Source organism: Hydra vulgaris, chromosome 04 (genome assembly GCF_038396675.1).
Source record: "Hydra vulgaris chromosome 04, alternate assembly HydraT2T_AEP".
NCBI classification, from domain to species: Eukaryota; Metazoa; Cnidaria; class Hydrozoa; order Anthoathecata; family Hydridae; genus Hydra; species Hydra vulgaris.
In genome coordinates, this window is record NC_088923.1 from 5931776 (window position 1) to 5955490 (window position 23715).

Below are 23715 nucleotides of genomic sequence, written 5' to 3' on the forward strand. Positions count from 1 at the left end.
AATGAAGAACAATTCCTGCAGTGGGATTCTGTTATTGCCAATTGAATTTTAATTATTAACGAAGCTGATAATGAACAAGTAATAAGAGAGAAAATTAAAGAGGCATTGCATGATAAATTTCCTTTATTGGGTTCAGATGAATTTGATTTTGTTAAAGTATCACAAAAAAAATATCAAAGTTAAATAAATGCTCAGATATAGACTACTATTATTCTGTTGAAAAAAAATTTGCTGGACAAGGGCTTTTATATTTGCAACTAATACATGGTTACAATGATGATAGTGTCCATTACCATTATTTACAGCAAACAGTTTACAATTAGCTGGTCAAGAAAAAGTTATTGAAATTGATTTCAAAAACAATAAAATAGCAAACAGTCAACAGTTACCAGATCAAGAAAAGGTGAATGAAATTATTTTTGAAAACTATGATACACAGGAAATTAAAGAACTTTTATTAGCTTCATTTATAGCAAACAGTTCAGGATTAGTTGGTAAAGAAAAAGTTATTGAAATTGGTTTTGAAAGAAAAAGTATTGAGGAAATTAAAGAAAATCATCTTCAGGATCCAATTGAAATTTTAAGATTTCTTAAAAAAACAATGTTGAAAGGCAGAGTTCTAGATATTGAAAGCATAGCTAACACTTCTAAAAACATGTCTAAAGATTCTGAAGCAAACTTTAATTCTATTGATCGACAAAGTATTTTAATGTCAGCATTTTCAGAATCCATTGAGAATTTTTTAATTACATTTGAAGTTGATTTTATGGGAGAACTAACTAAGGATTGTGGTGGTCTAAGGAAGAAGTGGCTAAAAGAATGTAATGGAATGATTAACAAGAGATTATTGAATAGTGGTTTGTGAGAACTTTTTGTTGAGGTATATTACTTTGTAGGTTTGTTCATTGGTATATCACTGTTTCAAGGAGAACAGCTACCAACATATTTACCAGAAAGCATTATTAATAAGATCACTAAACTTGGGTTTTTTATATCTAACATACAAAAATGTTTATAATAATTTAAATTGATAAGGCTTTTCAAAGAACTTCCATAGTTACTTGATTTATTAAGAATATAAAAAGTACAATTCACTGCAAAAATGCTTTTGAAATTATTGAAGCCAAAATTTTCAAGGTTTGACAGCTTTAGTTAAAGAAAAAGAAATTTATTCTAATTTTGTGAAATATGTCAGAGAGGTAAATTTATTTTCAATGTAAAACTATGAACAACTTTTGCTAGTGGCAGAAGAGAGTGTGTTTCATAGGCAAGTATTCTTTCTTTTGTTACTGGTGCTTCACTTAGGTTTGCATTGCATCCGTTTATCAAATTTATTCCTACTATTGAAGCTGATAAAAAAGTAAAAAACCTCAAATTTAATTAAATAGTGTTTAACTTTAAGATTGACTTAAGATTGATTGGGATAACTTTAAGACTTTAGGAGCACAAAATCAAAATAAACATCTAAATAATTTATTGCATTTTTATTTATTAATATATTAATTTTATATATTAAGTATGAAATATAAAATAATAATTTGAAAAAAAAATGATAATTTGAAAAAAAGTGTCTGTTTTTAAACTTTTTATAGCACTATAAACAGAGGTTTCTTTGACCTGGGAGGTGACTTTGGCCTAAACAAAGTTTGGTTTATTTTATTTTGATTTATATTCACACTGTAAAGTATCATATTCATAATGCAAGGTATGCAGGTTTATCTTTTATGAAAATTTGCGAAATGATTGTTTTATTATTTATTCTATTTTATTTATAATTTATGATCCTTTATGATTTTCTTATAAACAGCACTTTTATATGAGCATCTAAAGTTGTCTCTTTTTTTAGGTGTTTGAAGTGTAAACTTTTACATCTGCATTCTGGTTAAGCGAAATAAGCAATAAATTTATTTTGAATCTATAATGACTAATCAAGTTAGTTTTTGAAGCTTATTGATGAATAACTCTTTTGTAACTTGGATTCAAAAAAAAAGGTGACTTTGGCCCAATTACATGCAATAACATTGACCCAGGTCAATATTACATCAAACAATATTAAAAAATGTCTTAAGACTGAATTTTTAAATAATTTAAATGTATAGCATTTAAATTATCAGTTTTGAGTTTATTTTAATTAGGTATACACAAGTTTAATGGTATTTAAGGTTTTTTTACTATTTACAGTTCATTTTTTTTTGCAGGACCAAGACTAATTTTAAATATGGTGCATAAAATATAGTAGAAATTTTCTACCTCAATAATGGCTGGTCTCACTTGGACATACATGTAGGGGTCAATTTAAGGGCCTGACATTGTCAGACTAAAATCTCAACTTTAAATAACACTGGGTTAAAATTATCCCAAGCAATGATTTGCTTTGGCCACCTATTTAAACTTAAAACAAAATTACCTTATTACATACATAATTATCAACATAAATAATTAGACAAATAATAAAGATACATAATTATCAACTTTGAAAATAAATATTTTTAATTGTTATTTTATGCATTTATTACAATAGCCAATGTTTTACGAAACAACTTTTGTGAATTGTGAAACCAAATAATAATGGTTCCCCAGTTGCTGCACTGTGGCGAGAAATGTATTCACATATAATTTATCTATTTCCTGGTCATTGATAATGCTAAAACAACCTGTTTTGCTTAAATCAAGGTCATTTACTCTGCAATGCACTGTTCAAAAATTTGTGATGTAACATTCCAAGAAAAACTCAAATATCTAAACTCTTTTAGAACAATTTTTGGAATTTCGTACTTTGGCCTTCCAAGGGTTTTACTATGCAATATATTAATATCGATCCAGCTGAATTTTGAAGATTTTTCATGATAATAAAAGGAAAGCTTTTGTCAAAGCTCCAAAAATATATCTAACATACTTTCTACTCTTTTTTTTATTATTTAAATCACCATTTAACTATTCGATAAAACGATTAAATAACAGAACAAGATGGTCAATTAAATCAATAATTTGTAATAATAATGGCAAAAAATCTTCAGAGGAGGTTTTCCCAATAAAAGAATCAACTCCATCAAGAAAAATATTAAACTTTCATACATATCTTTTTCATTGAATTCCTTTGCTATTGTTTATGCTTGTGTTTCAGTTTTAGCTATTATCCTTTTATTTATGCGCATAATTAGCTCTTTCCCAGAAATATTGAATATATTTGAAAAATATTGAATATATTTGAAAAAGAATAAATATATATTTGAAAAGAATTGCATATATTTTGTACAAACAATATGGCTACAATCAGGCAGGCCTAGTGTACATCAAAAAAATTATTTTAAGCTAAAAATATAACTTTTTTTTTCTCTACAAAATTACTTTACAAGATTGTAACCACTGTTTGAATTTTACATAATAAAAAAAATGTTAGAAAGAGTGTTAGAAAGAAAAAAACAGTTAAAGATTTTAGAGTATGTTTGATGATAAGAAGATAGATAAAAGTTATATATAATAAAAAGATTAATATACTAATATTTATAATAATAAAAGTTAAATATTATAAAAAGATAAACAAAAGTTTTAGGAACGTACATGTAAAAGGATGCAACTTTGATAAATGACAAGTTACACAATATTGAGTTTTGGCTAATAGAACAAAAAACTAAATTTTGCTTGGGCAGCAACCATATTTAAAAACAAGAAAGAGAAGCAACCTTACAACATATTTTTATTTTGTAAACATATTTAAAGATGGTCAATAATAAAATAACAAAAATAATAATTTGTTATTTAGATCTTGTTTTTAAATAAAAGGCATCATTTGAAGAACAAGCCTAAATATGACAACAACCTTCGATACAAAAACAAATGAGAGAATTTTAGAGAAAATAGAATTAGGAAAATGAAAAGCACAACAGAGGCAACCTTAGCAGATGTGAATTATGGAATTGATTGGATTTTTATGAGAGCTCAGTAGTGACTGATAATCTGAAAAAACATAAAATAGTGGACTCATTAAAAGTGTTGTCATCAATATGCAGAAAATTTTCCAAGTTTTTTGTTTTAAGTACTTTTGTACATTAAAAAAAAAAAAATTAGAAATTTACTAAAATTGATTTTCATGTTACTCATTATTCAATTAAGTCTCATTCTTTTTCTGTGACTGTTCTTCCTTCATCTTGCTTTCCTGATTCATATAATTTGCAATTTTTTAAGTCGTCTGTCAATTGTTATTTTGCTCCATAAAGTTCATCTTTTCTCTTCCAGTAACTTCAATCTCTTATAATGGCTGCTTACAGCCTTGTTGGAAGCGGAGATGTAAAAAAAAAAAAAAAAAATTTGACCTTATATAATAATATACATTTTGTGTGTATATTTTAATTAAATCTTGTATTCAGTAATCCAAACCCAAATTTAAAATTTCAAAACTCAAAACTTTTATATAAAAAACTCAAACCAGCGATTTGGTAGTCAAGGCTTATGCTTCAGAGTCATAAAGTTAAAAGATTGATGTAACAACAAATAGTTTTAAAAAAAATTAACCCTATGAGGATAGCGGCCCACATGGCCCCATATAAAATATGATTTGAAATTAATGAAAAACTTTAAAAAAATGTATATATATATGTATATATGTATATGTATATATAACATGAATATAATTTAAAAAATAATTATACTGTATATATTTCTCAGTGCTCTCCTGATTAAAGTTAAACCTAAATTTACCCTGTGTTTTACTGCTATAGTAAATTTTGGTTAACTTTAATCTTTTTTTAAAATGTTTATTTGGGTTAGTAAAGTGTTTTAAAACAACTCAAAAAATTTTATTTTTCAAGACAGCTGATATCATATGATATATGATGATGACAGCTACATATTGCAGAAATATTATACTTATTAGTCTCTGTGAATTGATATTATCCAAACCTACTCTATGGTAACCATTAATTATAACATAGTTTGATTCAAGCCATGTATCAAATCAGGTCAAAGTAATTAACACTTTTAAAAACATAGAAGTAAAAATAAATATGCATATATATATATATGCATATATATATATATGCATATATATATATATATATGCATATATATATATGAATGCATATATATATATATATATATATATATATATATATATATATATATATATATATATATATATATATATAAATATATAAATATATATATATATATATATACATATATAAATATATATATATATATATATACATATATATATATATATATATATATATATATATATATATATATATATATATATATATATATATATATATATATATATATATATATATACATATTTTCTACAGGGGCCAATTTAGCATTTTTTGGAGTTTGAGATAATTAACTTCCAGACTTCGAGAAAACTCCAAACATTTATATGTTTATACTTACATCCTATGATGATTTGTAAAAAACTGCAATGATTGGAGTCAGGAATTTTTTCTCATGTTTAAGGCGCTTGTGCCTCAACATGAGAGCAACAAGTTAATAAAATATTTTTTCTACAATTCTTTATTGTAAATTTTATGAAATATTTTCTTAGCATTCAAAAATTATTACTACAAAAAGTATGTCATTGAGGAGGAAGGGGCGGGAGGATGAGGGGAAGGCAGGAGGTAGGGGGGGGGGTCAAACTTTACATGGTCATAATTTTTGAGCACTAAAAGGTTGCATGAAGTTTAAAGTTTATTATTGAATATCAATTTAGTTAAGAACAGTGAAAAAAAATTTTTTATCAACTTGTTGCTCTCAGGTTTGTAGCTAGAGAGTCTCAAATTTTGGGACCTTCATTGTCTTAGGCTCCAATCATCGCAATTTTTTGCAAAGCATCCTTATATGACATAAGCAAATAAATGTTTGGAGTTTTCTCCTAGAAGTTAGCTCAAACACCAAAAAATGCTGGATTCGCTCCTGCTCTCCAAAACAAATTTTAATTATTTTTCAACTGCAGGAGTGACTTTCTAAAGTTTATATATGAAAAATATATATAAGAAAAATATGTATATGAAAAAGTCCGAAAGAAAAACAAAAAGCACAAGTTAATTGTGTTTATTGTTTTATTGTATTTAGAAATGAACACAAACAAACTTGAGAAAGTGTGAAACAAAAATAAACAAACAAAAACAGAAACAAAAACAAAGACTGAGAAAAAGTTCTTTTTAAATGTTATTTATAAAGGAACTTTCTAAAATTAAAATATTAACATTTATAGATTATATTATTTATAGGTTTATAACATTTATAGGTTTATTATTATTTATAAAACTAAAATAAGTTTGACATTAGAGCAAAACTACTTTAAAACAAGAGACTTTCTTAATACTTTATTTATTCATTATATTTCTAACAAAATTATTAACTTAAAATTGTATAATAAGTTATATTATTGTTTTCCCAGTCAGTTTGAAACTTTACTACTTTAAAATAAATAGCATTAACAATGAATAAATAAATTATTAGAATATGAATAAAACTCCATAAACTATGCAACAAATAAATAAATAATACCAGATTTTGTATTTTTAACTCTCTCACGACTAGTAACATAAGCAATTTGTGGGTTAAAAATTGATGGCTGTGCTGTAACAGTGTCACACAAATCGTTTTCTTTACATACCACACTAAAACAATTTTGCCCGAGCATAAATGCAAGATTACATTTTTCTTGTTGACAACAAATATCATAACACTGCTCTATATTAGAAACCTTTCCAACATCTGTAAAATCGCCAGCTTGCAAACCACCTTTAAGGGTAACATGAGTTTTTGGTACAGGTTTTGGACAGACATTCTGGACTCCTTTTTCTTGCAGAAGTACTGAAAAAAAATTGTTTTGTCTATCATTAATTCTAAATTTATTTTATGAAGAGATTTTCGTTAAATCAAAACTCAGAAAATGAAAAAAGAAATTATAATAATGATATCATATTTTAGAAGATATATGATGTCATGAAAAAATTACTATAGAAGTTGTTTGGCTGTTTTATATACTGATAAAACTATGAGGTGCAGGAAAAATTTTACTAGGCATTAAAAAAAAATGCAAAAAACAAACAATGCAACAAGAATTTTGGTTGGAGAAACTCAAAACTGTTAATACAATTAAAAATTGTATTTACATTTTCTGGTAAAGAGTTTGTTACAAAAAGTTTGTATTTATTTCCTGTTATTTAACTCTTTTCTTTGTTTTCTAGTAACTACAAATAGAGCGGTTGGAAGCCATATTGAAAGTCAACTTGTTAAAAAAAAAACTTTATTATTGCTATTCCTTTTTACTTGAATTGAAATTCCATTTATTAAGGTCTTATTTTGAAATTTTATCAAAGTCTAATTTTATCTATGTATCCTTTTTATTATAAACCCTTAAGCAAATAAAATTTGAAAACATTTTAAATATTTTAAATCTTTTATCAAAATTTTAAAAGATAACATTATGAACACTCCAAAACAAATTATTATAGCTTAACATAAAAAGCAATTTTGTGCTAAGCTAAAACATTACACAATGTTTATACATTATACAATATGTACTGATATTATGTATTACAATTAGCAATAGGAGAAAAACAAAAATTGACCTTTGAGGTTAATCATTTGCAGTTTAACCTCTACTGAGAAATTAAAGTCACTCAAAACAACGTATTTTTTTAATTTCTAAAAAAGTAAAAATTTTAATAATGAAACCAAGTATTATTCCATCAAAAAAGATTTTATAAAATTGGAAGCCAGTAAATAAAAAGGGGAAATAACTTTCTAACTAATCTATAAAGTTTTGCTTGAACATTTACACCAATTTAGTTGAATTACATAAATTTTTTAATGAACCATTTAGTAATAATCATTATCTTAAATTTTTGCTAAAATTTTGCTTACTATTCATAGGGGGTCAAAAACATTTTATCAAATACAAATACAATTTTTTATTTATTTTAGTACTAAAAAGAAAAAGAAAAAAAACCACTTGTTATTTTCCAAAAAAAACACTGGTTAACCTAGTTTATGGAAATGCAAATACACTTAAATCAAATACAAATACAAATATAAATGCTTTATAAATTTTTTAAGCAATTACAATCCAAATACAGATCCACCAAATTAGCCTATTTTTACCATATACAAAGATGTATTTGACCCTAACTATTTATCTAATCAACACTAGTCTAATACATCAACAACATATAATAATACACATAATAACTAGTTTTAAACTGCTACAACAAAATTTGAACAAAATTATGCACACAAAAAAAGAACTCGAAAAACTACTTAAGAACTGAAGGGTAAACTTTGACTTGTTTAAATTGCTTTTAAACATTATAATAACTTTCACTCACATTTGCAAAAAAAAATAGAAATATAATGTTCTTTTTTTTTTAATTAAAAAATGGTTGTTTAATTTAGTTAAGTTTTTATGATGAAATCAGTACAACTAAGGTTTAATAAGATATAAAATAATATTTTAGATAAAAATTACACACAAAAAAAAACTAGTAATGTTTAAATAAAATTTAAATAAAACTACATGATGTATGTGAAATTACATGATGTATGTGAAGTAAATAGTTACACATGTTAATAGATACCTGCATATTTTATAAACAAAAAAATAAAATAACTAAAAAGCTGAAAACAAAAATACCATTTGTAACTAAAGTTAATATGAATAAATGAAACATTTCATTTACGATGCAAAAATAAAAAAATACTTGTGTGTTTGACACCTTCACCATTCCATCGAGTAACATAAGATATCATTGGATGAAATTTACTTTCTTTTGCAGGTTGCATAGTGCATTGTTTTTGATCATAACAACCTACTAAATAACAACTTCCTGCTAACATAAATGCTAAATCACAAGCTGGAAAATCACAGCACTTGGTTTGACATTCCTCCATTGTACTGACCCCACCAATATCTTTGTAAGTACCAGCATTAATACCACCTTTCAAGGTCACTTCTTTGAAAACTGCACTGGGCTGACACTTACCTGCTTTATCTAACTCTGTTGCATTCACTAAAAACATAATCAAAAATATATTTTTTTTTTATTTTAATGACAAAATTAAATTTTTAAAGATATTTTAACTTTAAATAAGCAGCATTATTTAAACAAAATTTAAAAAAAATATATATATATATATATAAAAAGAAAAAAAAATTTTTAAACTAATTTTCATTCAGAAAGTTGAATACATGTAAGTAATCAAGACACCTAAAAAAATGTAACTTGCAAGTTTTATTATTATTTCATAGTTTCTATCCTTTTTAATTTTTGTTTAATTTGTGGAGCTTAAAAGTTTGTAAGAGCAAGCAAAAAGTTTACGGCCTTGATTAAGATCAACCTAAATACCAGGACTACCACTTAGAACTAGATTGGGTTATAATTTACATGCAAATTGATATACATATCAAGATATAAAATATAAAACAAAAAAAAACAACAACACGAAATTGCTATAGAATCATCATGTCCTGGTAAAAAGGTCAGATAAATCTATAGACCGCTAACCTGTAGTATGTCCTGCTCTTACATGAGAAATCTCAGCATCCATGTGTGATTGGAAATCAGCTGCTATTGAATCACAACTTTTATTGCTGTTACACTCAACACCATAGCAGTTTCCCTTATGACGAAAAGCAACACCACAAACATTCATGCTGCAACATAAATCAACACAAGTTTCCATGTTGGGAGTACTTCCTAACGTGTGAAATGTGCCAGAGCTCATTCCGTCACGCAGCTTTCCTGATCTAATAATTGAAGTCCATTTACAAAGATCTGGTTTGAAACCACTTGTGACTGAGAAAAATTTAAAGAACTATTGAGGATGGAAAAAGAGTTCAATTGTAGAAAAATCTAATAGCAGGTTTAATATAGAATATATTTATAATTACTAATATATATAAATATATATACACCTTTAAGTACTAAGCCTTGAATAAAATATAACTAATGACATCATACTATAGCTATTAGTAGAGGATTTAATACATATCAACAGATAAAAATTTTTTTGTTTCTTTGTTCCTGAAGCAACTGTCTGGGTCCGTATTTTAAAACTCAAAATGTGCCGTGCATCACAGCAATCAGTTGTCCAAATATTGGAACAATACTTACAGCAATAACATTTTAGATATTATTACTACTGACTAATTAAGTGCACCCTATAAAAAAATACTTTGCATATTCTTAGTTTTAAAATGCCAGCTTTAAGCCAGAATTGTTTAAAAAAAAGAGAAAAAAAAGATGAAGAAGAATGAAAAAAACAAACATTAATTTATACAATAATATTTCATGTAGATTAAAACAGCCCTTATACATAGATTGAAACAGCCTAAACTTAAACTTTTAGTCAATAAATTACTGAACTGAACAAGTGTGTATCAAAGCTCCCATTTTTAACTTTGTGTATATTTTATTATGACATCATCAGAGACATTCCATTCAAAGCTAAGAGTACAAAAATTTATATATGTATGTACATACATGTATGTATGTATGTATATATATATATATATATATATATATATATATATATATATATATATATATATATATATATATATATATATATATATATATATATATATATATATATATACATATATAGTGTATACACTCTATATATATACATACATATATATATATATATATATATATATATATATATATATATATATAGTGTGTATTAAAGCTCTCGTTTTTAACTTTGTGGCTATTTTATTATGACATCATCAGAGACATTCCATTCAAAGCTAAGAGTTAAAAAAACTTATATATATATATATATATATATATATATATATATATATATATATGTATATATATATATATATATATATATATATATATATATATGTTTATATATATATATATATATATATATATATATATATATATATATATATATATGTATATATATATATATATATATATATATATATATATATATATATATATATATATGTGTATATATATATATATATATATATATATATATATATATATATATATATATATATATATATATATATATATATATATATATATATATATATATGCATAGTGTATATATATGAAAAAAGAAAATATCTTTATACTATCATGTATAATATTGTATACTTAAAAGAGTGCCCAATAGATAAGCTAGAGCTATATAGTATATATGCTCTCATTCCAAAGAAATGTTTTGTCCCTACTCCCAAAATGTTTCATCTTATCCTAAATGCATGTTTGCTAAATTTTTTTATGATTTGATTTGAGTAAGGGGGTCCACCACAAATCTGAACTTTTATCCATAGTAACAAAATTCAACATACTCAGAAGAACCAGAACAAATGCAAAATTTAGCATTTTTTCTATGATATTAATTAAATATTATCTTTATCATTAATTTAAAATAAATATCTAATACTATATATTTTGCTTTAATAAATAATAAATAAAAGAATAACTATTAATTTAGATATAATAAAATGCAAAAATAGTGTTTCTCAATATATTCAAATAATTATAATATTTTTCACTTTATGAATAACACTATTTGAGCACCCTACATAACATTTAACAAAATCTTGTACCAGATCATCAATTGGCATCTTGGATTTTAGACTGTCATTTACTAGACTGTTTCTGAAATTTTTTGATTCTAAATTATCTCATCAAGAAAGGTAAATAATTACTTCTTTTTAAATGAAAATATTATTTATAATAGTATATATTATATATGCTGTATAGTTTAATTTTAAAAAGATTTTTTTTTTGCAATATCATATTACATTAGGAACAAGCCCTCTGTGCATCTTAAGCTAGATTTAGGTCTGTCCACAAGACCAGCCTATAAGGACCCATTACTCCATTAGACCAAGACTATCAAATGTTAATTTATTTGTAATTATTCAAATTAAATTATTGTTTTAGATTGATATGGAAATTAACCCAGCGGTGCAAACATCCCCTAGTGTCCTTACCCCTACTTTATCTGGAAATCTGGAGAGAAAGAACATAGTTACAAAAATCATTAACCATTTGTGGTCTAGGGAACAAGATAACTGATGATGGCGCAAAAATAACTGGATCCCGTCTTCCAACTTCTCTTTAAGTGTTGCGTTATGTTATGTATCACCTTAATGAAGGTGTAAAGTGTTAATCGAACCAGATGGGAGTCTGCAAAACTTGTCTTGGTAAAGTTAAAGGTCTTCTTATTCCAATCATCAATCATCAAAACCTCTTGGTGAAAATACCAAGATATGGGTAATGCCTTTGAAACGTAGATCCACTCCCAGTTGTATAAAAAAGATACAGGAGACGAAATGTACACTAGCAAAGACATTTCCTCTATGGCTGACAATTGTAGAAAAATTCTTTTAAAATATTCAAAAGACATGCTGTTCCTGCAGTTGATGAAAACAGATTGCTTGGCCGCCTTTCCATGCAACAAAGTGTTGGCAGGTAAACTTCAGCGTCAGCACAAACATGAACAATATGAGGCAAAAAGATATGAGAATATATCCAGCTCTCTGACAACTAATACTGAAGCGGCAGCAGCAAACAGCGACACTGAATGCAGTGATGATGAGACTAATGCTTTTAAAGATCATAGTAAATTGGGTGAGGATACTCAGGACAGTGACTCTTCTGTTGTGTTCAACATAAAATGACCATTGAAGAGAAAATGTTATGAAGCTCGCTCATTCTGAACTAGATTATCATAGAGATGGCTATCTGGAATTTGTCGAATCATTACTGTTTTTCTTGATTGTGAAAAAGAAGGACACACCTCTACATTTAAACAACCTGGAGTGCTACAAAAAGCCAGATAAATGGCAAAGCTGATCTACTCAATTAAAACTTGCCTATTTGAAGATCAGATTCATGATCTTACACTTGGCACAATAGGCATAAAAGCACAAACTTTTAAAGTGAAAGATTTTATCAACTTTGGTACCCTGATATATAGTGTCTGGTGGATGTCATGTAGTTCTGCTACACATACGCCATGAAATGATCTTATGTTATTCTGATCGGTGTTAATGTATGCAAAATTACACTCTAAGATAGCAGAAAGTGCATTGAGAGTGCTTTAGTGACACTTGTGGTACTTAACTGAAGAAATTGTGCCGCTTGCTTTTTGGAGCACTAAAGTTCCACCAACAGAACGGAGAGCTCTTGCTCACCAAATTCTGGCAATCAAGCCAGATACTATTGCATTCCAACCACAGCACCAACTCTGCACAAAATTTGGGATGTCTAATTTTCCTGAATCAATTACATTATCAACAACGCTTGCTGATCTTGTGGGAATTGATTCGTGGTTCATGTTTCACAGCCTGCAGCTCAATCTAGAATTTCTGACAAAGGAAGTTCCAGACTGGTCAAATTGTACTTGGTATCAGGTTTTGACGATCAACTGAATGTGGGTAATGACAGTGCATAGATAGGGGTTAAGTTCAGCTCTGACTTCCTAGCTACAGACAAGAGTGAAGAGCATTATCAAAATGTTTTGTAAGTTGTCGAGAAGGACCAAAACAGATGACCAGACATTCAAAAACACAAGAAATGAGCCAGAATGAGCGTTAAGACTTTCTATTTTCAAATATTCTTGGCATTGCTGTTCTTTTGTTTAACTATTATTCATTATACAAGGTGTTGTAGGTCATATGTATGAGCCTTAGTTGCTTTAAATAAATTAGTTTTGTTAAAAACCAACTAATGTTAAATATAGCAAATTTTCTGAATATATGCAAAACTTCATTTGTTTGGTGGACCACCTAGATAATGTTCAAATTTTCTAAAATTGAACCAGAAACTATGTTTTGGTAAATGAAAAAGAATTAAATTGGGGACAAACTTTGACAAATTTTTAAAATGTTGGGCACTGGATGCACCCTGCTATATATATATATATATATATATATATATATATATATATATATATATATATATATATATATATATATATATATATATATATATATATATATATATATATATATATATATATATATATATATATATATATATATATATATATATATATATATATATATACACATATATGTAGTGTACTCAATATTCTTAAAAGAACAGAGCAAAAATAAATAAGTAAAAAACCGCTAATCAATTTTTTTTTATTTTACTTAGCGTTTCATTAATAAAGACAGAATGAATCAGAAATGAATGATCAAACTATTAAATTTCAATTTATACCAATAACTAAATTCCAGGAAAGTTATAAATGTCTTAACGACTGAATTATTTCACAAATTTGTGGAATATGTTGACACTATAATAAAAAGAATTACTATTTTATTATTATTATTATTATTATTGTTATTATTATTATTATTATTATTATTATTATTATTATTATTATTATTATTATAAATATATTTAAGACAACAGGCATTTACAATTTAAGTGCCAGGTCCATAGTTTTTAAAAGAAAATTTTTATTTCAAAACTTGATTAAGTGAATGCATGGAATTATTCACTAACTTACAAGCCATCAACTGATTATGAAAAGCATGTCTGTAGTTAAAGATAATTATATGAAATGATGGTAATCTGTGCTCTAAAAGCATGAGAGATATATTATCATACTTTTCGTAACCAAAAAACATTTTAACACATTTTTTGTAGCACTGCTAAAGGCATGCCATTGTTTTATCATCATAATTTAGCCACAGATAAGCACTATATAAAAAAATGCAATATGATTAAAACAATTTACTCTGTTAGAGCATAAATGAGAGCGTCTAATTAAAATATACATACATGTGTTATATCAAATTAGGTCATGTATTATATCACCAGTTAGGCCATTTTTAATTATATGACCAAGGTATTTAAAAGATTCAACAAAAGCAATTTTACAGCCTGTTATGCATAATTCTGGGAAGGACTTTGATATAATTTTTGGTCTTTAAGTTTGCTTGAACGCCATACATACTATTTTCTTGGTATTAAGGACATGCTAATTAAAGAAGATTGGTTATTTGTAAACCTAAGTAGTTTTTGAAGAGAAAACCAAGAAGGTGTAATTAGAACTATATCAACACATTAATGAAGATACATGCTATATTAGATCCGATACGCAGCTTTGAGATTGATAAAACCAAATTGTGTATGTTAAAGTTAAATAGAAGTGGCGACAATATACTTCCTTGACGAACACCATTTCCAACTCCAAAACTATTTGATTTCATTTCCTGCAATTGAACAGATATTTGTTTATTACTATACCAAAATGCAAACATACAATAATTGTAAATTAATTATTGTTTGCTTGCAATGTAATCGACACTGTTAAATGCTTTATTAAAATCTATAAAACAACCAAATACATGAGTTCCTCTAGATGTATAGTATTGAACAGTCTTTATAAAATAGTTTGACCATGACATTGTTGAGTGATTTTGTTTAAAGCCAAATTGGTATCATCATTTTTATTAATGCTATGCATTTTAATTTTTTGCAATAAAAGACTCTTAAATATTTTTGACATAACAGAGGAAGCAGCTATAGCTCTATAGTTGTTCACATCTGTTAAATCAGCCATTTTCGGTTTAAATAATCCAGATTTAATGCATAAATTTTAAAAAATACAAATAAAAAACCGCAGTCTACTCCCACCATATATAAAAGATTCTAAACAAAGATCATGAGATCCAGCTGCTTTTCCTAGCAGCTGATATGTCAATATCAGGTCCAGTTATATCAAGCTGTAGATATGTCAATGCAGCTCACAATAATATCAGAGTTTTTTTTAGAAAGTTCCATTTCCTTTATGAAGTTGAGGTAATATTTTTTTTTGTTAGTTAAGGTATATAATTTTTGAAAGTGCTCTTTCCACATATTGGCAATATTATTATCACCGGTAGCACCTCCAACACTAGCAACAAAGTTTACTGCATTATTGTAAACAATCTTACACACATTGTTCCAGAACTTTCTTAAATCTGTATTTTTCATATTTTTTGCACATAAATCAGCTTCAATTTGTTCATTATGGTGTTTACAATATCTAAGAGCTAATTTAGAAGTAGCACGAGATCGCTTCATGTTTTCAAAAATGTCATCCTGTTTCTTCTTTCCTTGAAAAATCTACTATTTGAATGCATACCTTACAATATTGTGTTTATCTTATACATAGTCTTAGTATTTATGATGTTGTTATAGAGTAAGTCTAAATCGTAAATTGTATTGGAACCATTTTGTATATTTTCACTAAGTAGATAGACAGGTGCATATATGGATACTGATAAAAAGTCTACTTTTTTTTCACAACGTGTTAAGGTGGTTTATGTACAGTTAGGAGTTCTGATTGACATATTAAAACAAGGTTTGCTCTTATTTATTTCAGATGAGTTTGCTAATGAGTAAAAAATCAGAAACACTTATGGTTTTATGGTCTGATGCAAGTACATTATCTAAAGCTGTTATAGATATAATTAGATTATCAATAATTGGACTACATAAAGTGTGATCCAACCAGCAAGAAATAGATCCATCATCGCTGACATATGTACAAGCATCATCGAAGCAATTGATATTCGTTTTATTAAGTTTCTAAAGTAAGATTAAAAACTTCTACATAGAATTTTGACCTATTATAAAATTTAAAATTGCCAGCAATAACTGTGTTCATAGCATCAGTTTCCACTAAAAATGATTTTTTTTACATACATATCTAAATACATACATTTTTTACATACATATCTAAATAAAACAGAGACAATGTCATTATTTTAAATAATAGTTTGAAAACTGCAGATTATTGGGTAATACCAAGTGCTCTTGCTATAAAATAAAATTGTATATATGACAAGAATCTTTAACTGCAAAAACACTATTTTTAAAAGATTGACAGTTGAATAAACAATAAGATAAACTGTTGCTATCGGCCATTTTTGGGTTTAAATTATCTTCATAAAAGTAGACTTTTAGGCCAAATTTCAGTAGATTTTAAACAAGCAACTGTTTTTTAACTAGGAGTAATCCATTGATACAGATTTATAATATGAAGAACAACCACTAAACTTGGATTTTAATTTTTTACAATTTACAGAGTCACCATTATCAATTTTTAAAAAACCATAAGTGCAATCAATTATCACATTTTCTGTTGTAGAAGGATCTTGATACAAATATATCACTATTTCTCTTAGACATTTTATCCGAAAAGATTGGTTTAAGTCTATTGTTAGAGTCAGATGTAACTAAAATGGGTTTTTTTGACTTGACGACTTTTTTGATTACATGTAGATTATGTGCGTTCTTCTTAAAATATCTGATATCAATGGTTGCCCTGTAAATTTAATAGGCTTATTGTTAGTAAAAGAAGAGCTTTAAGTATTATCAATGATGTTGAGGCTAATAGAATTGTTTGGATCACTATGAATTTTAGTGCTGAAAGATTCTTTAAGAACTCTTTATGATTGTTTTCTTCCGCATTTTTTTAAAAATAAGTTTTTAAAGGGGGATTTTGTGCAAAATAACCTGAATCAGAAAGTACAAAAGATTTAGGAGAAACTTTCTCAAAAAACCTTAAGTGGAAAGATCAATTGATTTCAGTAATAAGTAATGCAAGTAGAAATGTTTGCCATATTTTTACTAAACTATAAAACTACTTTATGTGACTTTATTATTATATCCGACCTCTTTGAGAGTTTTCAGTACTAGTTAGGTCCTCATACTTAAAAAGTGATTGTAAAGTAATTGAGTGTAATATTGAGCCACCAAATGTGTTAAATCAATTTGGTGGTTATGTTATGAAAAGCATTTAAAAGTTTTTGGATAGACAACTTGAACTAAACAAAATTTTTAAATTTTTTTACAACAAATCTGCAAAACTGTGGGACTCAATGCCTGCAGAACTTGTGGAGTTGTTTTCAGTTAACTCCTTTGAAGCAAGATTCGAGTGTTTGACAAACAACAATCAATTAATTAGGCTGTCACAGTATTTTTAAAGGCATACTCACTGGCTTACCAAGCTAGTTACAGCAAAACTTACTAAATATTCTTGGTTCGCATGTGTAATTATTCTAAATTGTTCTTGTAAACATACAACACATTTTTTGAAAATTTTATTTTATGCAGGTGCACATTGTTGTAACAATGGACTAGTTTAGATAAATATCATAAATTTTTTCATCTTTCAATTGCTATATATATATACTTTGATAGCATGGATAGCAATCCTTTAAGAATAAACATTCTTTTGAATACTGTTTTTTTGTTTGGAGAATTTTTGTTTCATTGGACATTATTGGGCATTGTTTTTTTTGTTTTATTTTTTTACAATTTTATGTAATTTTTTTATTGAGAATTTTTTTTTATAGAGTTTTTGGATGACAAATAATTATTTTGGCCTTAGATAACTTTTTGTGCAACTCTAGATAATTTTAACCGTATTTCAATTCAAAATGTTATGCATATTATTAGAAGGCAAGAAGTAGTTATCATCCAATTTTAGAAACACTTATTCTATGATGAAGGAAATATATTTTGCTATATGGAGGGGGTGGAAGTTAAACCAAAAGCTATGTTTATAGTTTAGTTTTTTGGTTACTTTTTTTCTGGGTCAAATTTTAGTTCAAAATTTTGAAAACCATCTTTTATAAAGGGCATCTTTGTTAGTATGTTTAGAAGAATCGAATACATTTTTATGTGATTGGTTTTGGTTTAGCCTGTTAATAATTAAAATTAGGATTTGTTTTAGAATTCAAGGTGGATGGTTTGATATTCAATAAATGATCATTTGATTTGATGAAAGGCTTAAATGAATTCAAAATGAAGGTTTAATCTGACATCAAGAAAATTCATAATTTTTAAATTAATGCTTATTTCAACCTGAAAGCCAATATTGTTAAAAATTTTTATATTTTTTCTAATTTTATTGGGCTTTTTAATTAATGCATTACCTTTAAACCATCATTGAGATAAAGATCTAAATCATTAACATTTTGCGCCTTCTTATATAAAATGCGCCCTCTTATATAAAACATACATAAAATTTTGTAAAAATACAATTAAATTAAAAAATTAATTACAGAGGCACAAAAATGTAGAATAAATTATGAAAGGGACAAAAATACTTTTTTATACAAAAAAAAAATTCTAAATAAAAAAATTTCAAAAAATTGTTTTTGTAAACAAAAAAACAATAGCCCAATGAGTGGAAAATGCTTATCAAAAAATGTGGTATATAAACGTGTTGTTTCAACTAAAAATATACCTGATAAACAATATATTGGCTTAGCAGAGGATGAATGGAAAAAACATTTTGCCGATCATTAGCAACCTTTGTTAAAACATAACCTGCTTGTAATAATATTTCCAAAAAATACATGTTATGTCTACATGAAAAGTTTAGGATAGTTGCACATGCAAACCAAGAATTTTTATTAATAAAAAGTTGAAATTGATAACTAAATGCAAGCATGTAATAAATTTCTCTTCAAAAACTTTGAAAATAAGTGAGCTAAAAAAATAAATAACAAATAATAACAAATTATTAATAAAAGTTTATTGAAAAAAAAGCAGAAGTAAACAGACATTTAGGTGTAATAGAATCAACAGATCCATTGGGTACATGAAATAAATGTAAGGAAATACATTAAATGTAAAGGAATCATAAATGTGAAGTAATAAATATGTGCTATTCATTCTTCAAATCACAAAAATTGCCGAATCATTTTGGAAATGTCTGCCAGTCACGGTGAAAAAGTAAATAATATAAGACGAAGATTGAGCAAACTTGGAATAGGTTGCGAATAGTTTAAGTATATTTTTGTGGCCAAATTTGGTAAATTTCTAAAGCCATTTCAAATGACAAAATTGACAAACCTAAATTGCAAATGTCATTTGCAATTTAGGTTTGTCAATTTTGCTAGTGTTAAAATACAATGGCAATAATTTACAATCCGGTCAAAATAGTGATGGATTTACAATAATTTGCATAGAGCTAAAAATTAGTACAAACGTTGGGAACATTATTACTGATAAATTATTAGAAGTCGCTAAATGCTAAAAGTTATTCAATAGTAAAGGTTAAAAAACATTTTTTCGCTAACTTTTTTAACCATATACAGTAGGGTATTTACGGTACAGTATCTTACTGCATACAGTATACAGTACAGTATCTTACTGTATACAGATACTGTACTCTTAAATAAAAAAAGTTTTGTTTAATTGACACGACATAAAACCTGAGGGTCTCTCTGGTCCACTGTGTGTACCGGAAAAAATACGTTCTCATAAAGTTAAACTTGAGTTTTTGTAAATTGATGTAATAAAAATAGAAATTAAGAATAATTATTTAGTTTAGTTTTTTTTAATGCACATTATTAAAAGCTCCGTTAGGACAAATAATCTTCTGCATGATCTTTTCAACTAAGTTTTCTTATTCAAACTCTAACCAATTCTAAAAGTATTATCTTTAAACTCAATCAATTCTAAAAGTATTTCATCACAGTATACAAAAGAACGGGCGTTCAATTTGCCTTAAATGATATTTCGTCAAACTTTTTATAAACGTTCCTTTGCAGTAAATATATGTAGTTATTGAACAATATTTTTTATCAGTAATAAGATGATTTAGACCTTACTCTAGATCATCTTATAAGTAATAAGATGATCTAGGTTTGTTATTAGAAACCTAAAACCCGCCAGACTCGTTAACCAAACGGGTCGAGTATGCGTACCTAACCAGTTTGGGTAAGGGGCCTAAAGAGTCTGGCGAGTTTTGGGTCTATGATAACGAAACCCAGTCCCAGTTTAAACGGATCAGTTTAAATACAGACCTAATTAATACAATTTGTGCTGCCTAACACTTATGTAAAAATATTGCCACTATGTTTTAACTTTTTTTTTTTTTTTTTTGATTTTAGGTGCCCAAGAAGTCCAAACGGTCTTGTCACAGAGCACCGCGGAAGTGCATTTAACCAGAAAGTTCACGCCTCCTTCCTTACCGTGACGCGAAAATATGCCCAAAGCTCGTTTCGAACCTGGATCTTCTGCTTATAAAGCAAGTGTTCTAGCCACTGTGCCACGGCCGCACAACTTTTAACAGCAAGTAAAACAGTTGTTGTTGAAAAAAAGATTTGTCTTATTTGAAAAAACCAGAAATAAACCATTAATATTTAGGCAAATGATACCAACTTGGAATTATTTCGTCCCATGCTTTCATCAGTGCAGCCTTTGCTGAACATCCTAATATGATATAAGTATGAACATTTAAATATTTAAAATTTAACACTATCAGAAAATAAACTTTACTCATTAAAAAACCCTGGATTCATATTGAAGGCCCTGGATTCATATTGAAGGCCCATTAAAAAACCCTGGATTTATACTGAAGGCCAATTCATTTAGTTACCAATTAAATAGTTTTTAATTTTAATTGTCAATTTATTTAAATTGTTAATTAACTGTTTTAAGCATAAATATAGATTATCATAACAATAGATTGTAAGTATATAGCACATAGTAAGTATATAGCACATAGTAAGTATCTCATAGAGCAAGTAAACAGGGCTATGGAGCCCATAGCTGTTGGTATGTCCGTTAAAAGAGCCTTTGAGATAAACAAATTTCCCGCATCAAATCTTATACATTACCATTGTTGTTAGGCAAAAAATATCTAAAAACCAGGTCGAGCAACTGCCCTACTTGCCGATAAAGAACTTCCCATTGCTTAAAATATAGTTACACTTTGAAAAAAAAGCGAACTTGAAACGTATGTCCTGACCAATTTTAAGACGAATGATCGTTGGTCTCATACAAAACATTTGTAAGTAAAACCATTAAGAACATGTCCAAAACCGTGTTTAAAATTAATTATTACAAAGTAAGATATATTGAAAAGACGGTACTAGACACGCATTAGTTTCATAAACCAAAAAAGAATGTCTGCGACACAAATGCCAACGACATTTGCTTGATCCTTCAAGTGTGCAATGTCAAGGCAGGCAGAGTTTGCATTAAACTTGTTAAGAATTTTTTTTTTATATATAATCCAGTTTTTAACTTGCAATATACTTCCTTTAATTTCCTAAACATGTATCGCACTGTTTTGTTGTTTTAAGTATTTTTTTAAATGACCAAATTGCCCGTTTTTTGGTTTTTTCATAAATGGCTTTCATTAATATGTTATGGTTAAAGTTTTACAACTACATTTCTGATTTTCAACTTTATCAGCTTCTTCAAAAAGAGGCGTAAAAAAAGATAAAATGGAAGAATGTAAAAAAATTGATAGTTTCAATTTTATAGAATAAACTTAAAAGGACATAATAATAGTAAGAGTCTATAAATAATATTCAAATAGCCCAAAATAATATTAAGAGTCCAAAATAATGTTAAGAGCACATACTAGTATTAAAAGTCCAGAAATACGGGTCTCAAAACATTTTCATCCTTTGTTTGAACTATTCTTAGTGTCATTATTATTAAGAAAAACGTTCTCCGTTTTTTATTTCGAATCCAGTAATAACATTCATTATTTTAATTTTAACCAAGTTGCACAAAAACAAAAAAGGTAATGAAATTATTTATCCAATAGACGTTCCATACCTTCTGAAAACTGTCGCGCACCATATTTCACTAAATTGGAATTATTTAGGTTCTAAAATCTACATAAAAAAAAAAAAGAATGCAAAGAGTTTGGGCTTTGGGGAAAATGGTGCGTAACAGTTACCAGTAGACATAGATCGTCAATTAGATTTCTACCTTATTTTTGCCGCTGATGAGTTGGAAATAAGAGAATATTGTTAACGTTTAATTTTTTTTTTTTTCCTAAAGTAAAAGTTTGCTGGTATAATACGATATGAAGTATTTAATGCGTTTTAGTATTTGGTTTGTTTAGATTGGTTGTTTGCTTCTATTTTTGCTTATTTTTGTCAGCAACATTTTAAATGAATATATTGTTTGATTAATAAATCAATGACTAAAAAAAAATCTTCAACAAATAAAAATAATTACCTATGCAAAACAAAACCAACGAATGAATTAGAAATAAAACATTCTGAAAACCCATCTTTTATTTATAATAAATCATATAAGCTTTCTTTGTTTTTCCATAAGTCACTCCATCAAAATTTTAAAATAATATCCACTGATGATACTACTACCCACTGATGTTAACGGTCTGATGATGCGATAAATATTTTAATTTAGGTTGATTTTTTCCTCTTAGAGTTAAATAAGTAACGTATTTGTTGATAAAAGTGAGTGAAATTTGGTTGCAACACTATTTTGAAGTGATTTCTGTATATTTATTTACAAACCAATTATTTTATAATGAATTTGATTTTTAAAAACAATAATAACCTTAATTCAAAGTAAAAAGAAAATGTGCCCAACGATTTCATCAAATGAAGTAGGTCACGTGATACTAATTATTTGTGAGCGACAGAGCGTATGAAGTCAAGCCGCAAATTGTGCAAGTTTTCTTGAAGTAACATGCGCAACTGATTAGTTTTAATTGTTTTTCAAAAATATTTGCGTGTGTTTCCTGTTAAACTTAGCAAACGCGGTTAACTTGTTTACACAATAGAATTAAAACTGAAAAATAATTACCTTAACAAATTTAATTAATTAGCAACGTTACGTAAATGCGGTTTGTTCATTCATGGAAATGAAAAGCAAGCAGTATTAAACAGTGTAAATTCCTTATCTTAGTTTTTCTTTTTCTCGCTTTCAGGTGTTTTTTCAA

General features: G+C 26.9%; 1 protein-coding gene across 4 annotated transcripts in view; it reads right to left on the reverse strand.

Annotated features, from left to right (window-relative positions):
* Positions 1 to 23451, reverse strand: part of LOC100209524 (uncharacterized) — a 48043-nt gene extending 24592 nt beyond the window's left edge. The window contains exons 1-4 of one of the 4 annotated variants that reach the window (XM_065795322.1): positions 22983 to 23420; positions 9510 to 9800; positions 8706 to 9014; positions 6508 to 6816 (exon numbers count right to left, since the gene is read on the reverse strand). In XM_065795322.1, coding sequence (XP_065651394.1) covers positions 6508 to 6816; positions 8706 to 9014; positions 9510 to 9800; positions 22983 to 23037 — 964 coding nt within the window. In that variant the 5' untranslated portion in view covers positions 23038 to 23420. Of the gene's footprint in view, positions 1 to 6507; positions 6817 to 8705; positions 9015 to 9509; positions 9801 to 18925; positions 19007 to 22982 lie in introns of those variants that run through there. The other 3 variants (XM_065795323.1, XM_065795324.1, XM_065795325.1) reach the window with 3 other exon arrangements.
* Between the last annotated feature and the right edge of the window lie 264 nt (positions 23452 to 23715).